The following is a 5,613-nucleotide window of genomic DNA, read 5'->3' as shown; positions in this document are numbered from 1 at the left end:
AATTCACATGCTGTTGTGCAAATGGAATAGACAAAAGGTGGAAATTCTAGGCAATAGCAAACCCCCAAAAAGGAGTGATTCTGAGATCCTCAGACCCCTTGTGAGACCATATGCTGACACATGCACATTTGTGGCCTGCTGGAGGTCATTTTGCAGGGCTCTGGCAGTGCACCTCCTGCACAAAGGCGGAGGTAGCGGTCCTGCTGCTGGGTTGTTGCCCTCCCTACGGCCTCCTCCACGCTTCCTGATGTACTGGCCTGTCTCCTGGTAGCGCCTCCATGCTCTGGACACTACGCTGACAGACACAGCAAACCTTTTTTGCACAGCTCGCATTGATGTGCCATCCTGATGAACTGCACTACCTGAGCCACTTGTGTGGGTTGTAGACTCCGTCTCATGCTACCACTAGAGTGAGAGCACCGCCAGCATTCAAAAGTGACCAAAACATCAGCCAGGAAGCATAGGAACTGAGAAAGTGGTCTGTGCTCACCACCTGCAGAATCACTCCTTTTTGGGGGTGTCTTGCTAATTGCCTATAATTTTCCACCTTTTGTCTATTCCATTTGCACAACAGCATGTGAAATTTATTGTCAATCAGTGTTGCTCCTAAGTGGACAGTGACATGATTTGATTTCACAGAAGTGTGATTGACGTGAGTTACATGTTGTGGTTTAATGTTCCTTTATTTTTTTGAGCAGTGTATATTTTAAAAAAAAAATTCAGCTCATGAAACATGGAACCAACACAACATGTTGCGTTATATTTTTTGATGCGGTATAAATTAGATTTCTGTCATTGTGGGGTATAGTATTTGTGAAAAAATAATGGAATCCATTTTGAATTCAGGCGGTAACAAAAACAAAATGTGGAATAAGTTGCTCCAGATCGGATGAATGATCTTTCTTGATGGCTCTACCCACTGTACTCCACTCTCGGGGCTGTGGGTAGATGCACAAGCCCTTTGGGGACTGTTATATTGTGTTGCTGAGTTTGCCTGATTTAGTACTGTAGTTGTCCGTGCTAGCTAGTTGTGACTGTAGATGTGTTGTCCTTCTAGTAGTTGTGACTGTAGATGTTTGATCCTGCGTAGTTGTGACTGCTAGATTGTACAGTTGTGACAGTAGTTGATGACTGTTAGATGTGTTGTAACGTGCAGTAGTTGTGACTGTATTTGTGTTGTCCTGCTGATAGTTGTTGACTGTAGATGTGTTTGCCTGCAGTAGTTGTGACTGTAGATGTGTTGTCCTGCAGTAGTTGTGACTAGATGTGTTGTCCTGCTGTGACTGTTGCATAGAGTTGTGACTTGAGTCTAGGAGGGTTGAGTGTTGGTTCCTAGCGAGGTAGTTTCGGTGACTGTTACGTTGTGACTGCTAGATGGTAGTCGCTCTGTCCTGCAGTGCTGCTAACTCGACTACGTTAGACAGCTCCGTACCCCAATTCAGGTGGACGGAGGCGGATTGGATGGCAAACTAGGCAGTTGCTTCATATGCTAGCGTGCTAACGGTAAGAACCTGACCGTAGGTGAGAGTGCGTGCTCTAACGTAGAAAGGCCTACCCAAATGGTATATAGCTGCTCTCTCCAACGTAACCTACCATAGCAGGACCGCTTACCTCCGCGCTGTGCTGTTGGCTTCCTCTTCCGTAGGCCATGACCCTATGGGTGCTGACCTCGCTCACTACGTGAAAGCCCATTGTCAAAAATGACCTCTACGCCAGAACATATCCGATGCACAATGCTGCTCGCTAACTGTTACGTCTAACGCTAGGCAGGTGTATCTGACTTCCTTCCTAACAAGCGTGACCTACCATCGTTGACGGTGACTCTCTTTCCTCAAAATCACCTCGTATCCTTGACAATTGGTGGATGCTCTCTACGTACCTCAGCACTGGTGCTGTCTTCTAACGTACCTACCATGGTACTGCTCTCTACGTAAGGCCTACCATGGTGACGGCTCTCTACGTACCTACCATGGTGCTGCTCTCTAGCTACCTACCATGGTGCTGACTCTCTACGTACCTACCATGGTGCTGCGCTCTACGTACCTACCATGCGTGACATGGCTCTCTACGTACCTACCATGGATGCTGCTCTCTACGTATCCTACCAGGCTGCTGCTCTCTAGCGTTAACCTACCATGGTGCTGCTCTCTAAGTAGGACCTGACGGGCATGGTTCTGCTCTCTACCCGTAGGGGAGTTATTGTCAATCAGTGTTGCTTCCTAAGTGGACAGTTTGATTTCATAGAAGTGTGATTGACTTGGAGTTACATTGTGTTGTTTAAGTGTTCCCTTTATTTTTTTGAGCAGTGTATTTAAAAAATAAGATATTTTCCATACACACAAAAAAGCTTATTTCTCTCAAATGTTGTGCACAAATTTGGTTACATCCCTGTTAGTGAGCATTTCTCCTTTGCCAAGATAATATCCACCTGACAGGTGTGGCATATAAAGAAGCTGATCAAACAGCATGATCATTACATAGCTTGTACCTTGTACTGGGGACAATAAAAGGCCACTTTAAAATGCTGAGGAGTATTTATCTCTAATAAAGCCCTTTGTGAGGAGAAACTAATTCTGATTGGCTGGGTCTGGCTCAGTGGCTATGCCCTCCCAGGCTTGCCCAGTCATGTGAAATCCATAGATGAGGGCCTAATGAAATTATTTAAATTGAGTGAGTAAAATATTTGAAATTGTTGCATGTTGCGTTTATTATTCTGTTCAGGATACAGTAGTCACACCCAAGTCAATATTTTGGCAGTAATTACTTTCTAGGTAAGTCTCTAAGAGCTTTCCACACCTGGATTGTGCAACATTTGCCCATTATTCTGTCAAATTAATTGTTGATCATTGCTAGACAACCATTTCCAGGTCTTGCCATAGATTATCAAGTAGATTTAAGTCAAAACTGTAACTTGGCCACTCAGGAACATTCAATGTCGTCTTGGTAAGCAACTCCAGTGTAGATTTGGCCTTGTGTTGTAGGTTATTGTCCTGCTGAAAGGTGAATTCATCTCCCAGTGTCTGGTGGAAAACAGACTGAATCAGGTTTTCCTCGAGGATTTTGCTTTCCGATCTACCAATCGGTGCCCTTCGTTGTGAGTCATTTGAAAACCTCCCTGGTCTTTGTGGTTGAATCTGTGTTTAAAAGGCACTGCTCGACTGAGGGACCCCTACAGTAAAACACTATTATTGCACACAGAGTGAGTCTATGTGACTTGTTAAACACATTTTTACTGCTGAACTTATTTGGGGTTGAATACTTATTGAATCAAGACATTTCAGATTTTCATTTTTAATTCATTTGGAAAAATGTTTGATAAACATCACTCCACTTTGGTATTGTGTGTAGGCCAGTGACAACAACAACAAAAAATCTACATTTAAAATTCAGACTGTAACAACAAAATGTGGAAAAAGTCAAGGGGTGTGAATACTTTAAGACACCAGGTGTAGAACCAAGACACTGTATATTACTCTGGTCAGCCCGTTACACTTGCTACCCGCACAATTGACAAAGTGAAACAGGTTTTAAGTTGGTAACAATGCGTCCTGGGAGAAGGTTGACCAAAACGCAGCGTGGGAAGTGTTTCATGTTATAAATGTAATCCAAACTGAAACACTAAACAGGGTGGACTTGTTTCTGTCGATTAGGGCTAATGCTACCAGATGTTACGTGATTTAGTAGAAGAACGTAATGGCCTACCGAAACGGTCTTGGGCTTCTTGGTGGGTTCATGGGCATACGGGTGTTCTGTGGGTAGGGGTAAATGCTACCATTTGTTTCTGTGTAGGGTAATGCTACGCTGTTCTGTGTAGGGTAATGCTACATTGTTTCTGTGTAGGGCTAATGCTACCGCTGTTGTTGTAGGGTAAGTACTTGTTCTGTGTAGGGTACTGTCTACCGCTGTTCTGTGTAGGGTAATGCTACCTTGTTCTGTGTAGGGTAATGCTACTGTGTTCTGTGGTAAGGGTAATGCTACCATTGTTCTGTGTAGGGTAATGCTACCATTGTTCTGTGTAGGGTAATGGTACCGTTTGTGTCCTGTAGAGGTGGTGATTCAGGTCTGTCCAGGTCTTTATCCATGGCCCCCAAGAGGCTGGCGTAGTCTGGGTCCTCTCCCCCAGAACAGCACCTTCTGTGGGGCAGAGGACGACCCTGACCAGGGCCCCGTTCTGGAGGTCCAGGAGTCCTCCACCCTGCTGCCTCTTGGAGCTCCGCGCCTTCCGATTGGTCAGCGACAGGAAACCGGGGCGCCATTGACTAGCTGGGTGGAAAAGAGTGGTGGAGGCGGCTTGCATAGTTGATCCGCCGAAGCCCATCTGGCTCTCTGTCCATCAGGTCCATGGAGGCCCTGCTGTTCCGGCACCGACCCGGGACACCTCGCTACAGAACCATACATCCCCTGGTCGAGTTCTGGTGGGCGTCGCTGAAATCATTCAAGCTAAAGGACAAAGAATAGTGGGACGTTACATGTTTAAGAAGATATGACAATTTCTCTCCACAAGAGGACCATTATATACGTCCATACGGGTGGGCTATCTGTGATTGCAAGACACTTTAATGACAAACAAATCTATCGATAACAAAAGAGGAAGTCGGACTTACTTAGCATCACCTTGAAAATGCGTACTATTTCCCTGAGATTCGAAGGGTCTGCCCGTCTCCGGGGGAGAGTCCAGAGACAGACGTCTCTTAAAGGGCTCCCAGATCCCCTGGGCTTCCAGGTAGGCTATAGCAATCACAGCAGGAACATGGAGCTACGGAGGAGAAGAGCAGGTTAACAGGGAGCTACGGAGGAGAAGAGCAGGTTAACAGGGAGCTACGGAGGAGAAGAGCCAGGTTAACATGGAGCTACGGAGGAGAAGAGCCAGGTTAACATGGAGCTACGGAGGAGAAGAGCCAGGTTAACAGGGAGCTACGGAGGAGAAGAGCCAGGTTAACAGGGAGCTACGGAGGAGAAGAGCCAGGTTAACAGGGAGCTACGGAGGAGAAGAGCCAGGTTAACATGAGCTACGGAGGAGATGAGCCAGGTTAACAGGGAGCTACGGAGGAGATGAGCCAGGTTAACAGGGAGCTACGGAGGAGAAGAGCCAGGTTAACATGGAGCTACGGAGGAGAAGAGCCAGGTTAACATGGAGCTACGAGGAGATGAGCCAGGTTAACAGGGAGCTACGGAGGAGAAGAGCCAGGTTAACATGGAGCTACGGAGGAGAAGAGCCGGTTACAGGGAGCTACGAGAGAAGAGTAACAGGAGCTACAGAGAGAAGAGCCAGGTTAACAGGGAGCTACGAGAGAAAGAGCCAGTTAACAGGGAGCTACAGCAGGAGAAGAGCAGGTTAACAGGGAGCTACGGAGGAGAAGAGCCAGGTTACAGGGAGCTACAGAGGACAGAAGACCAGGTTAACAGGGAGCTACAGAGAGAAGAGCCATGTTAACAGGGAAAAGCCAACTGACATTTATTCCTGATTATTATTTGACCATGCTGGTCATCTTTGAACATTTGAACATCTTGGCCATGTTCTGTTATAATCTCCACCGGCACAGCCAGAAGAGGACTGGCCACCCCTCATAGCCTGGTTCCTCTCTAGGTTTCTTTCCTAGGTTTTGGCCTTTC

At 46.5% G+C, this 5,613-nt stretch overlaps 1 protein-coding gene across 1 annotated transcript in view; it reads right to left on the bottom strand.

The window, feature by feature from the left end:
- The window catches only part of tmem131 (transmembrane protein 131), a 14,700-nt gene that overhangs the window by 5,143 nt on the left and 3,944 nt on the right, over positions 1-5,613 (bottom strand). The window contains exons 2-3 of the mRNA XM_070440414.1: positions 4,605-4,756; positions 4,031-4,440 (exon numbers count right to left, since the gene is read on the bottom strand). Coding sequence (XP_070296515.1) covers positions 4,031-4,256 — 226 coding nt within the window. The 5' untranslated portion in view covers positions 4,257-4,440; positions 4,605-4,756. The remainder of the gene's footprint in view (positions 1-4,030; positions 4,441-4,604; positions 4,757-5,613) is intronic.

Source organism: Salvelinus sp. IW2-2015, unplaced genomic scaffold, assembly GCF_002910315.2.
Source record: "Salvelinus sp. IW2-2015 unplaced genomic scaffold, ASM291031v2 Un_scaffold2523, whole genome shotgun sequence".
Taxonomy (NCBI): domain Eukaryota; kingdom Metazoa; phylum Chordata; class Actinopteri; order Salmoniformes; family Salmonidae; genus Salvelinus; species Salvelinus sp. IW2-2015.
Note: the sequence above shows the minus strand (reverse complement) of the source record. Positions and strands in the feature narration are given on the sequence as shown.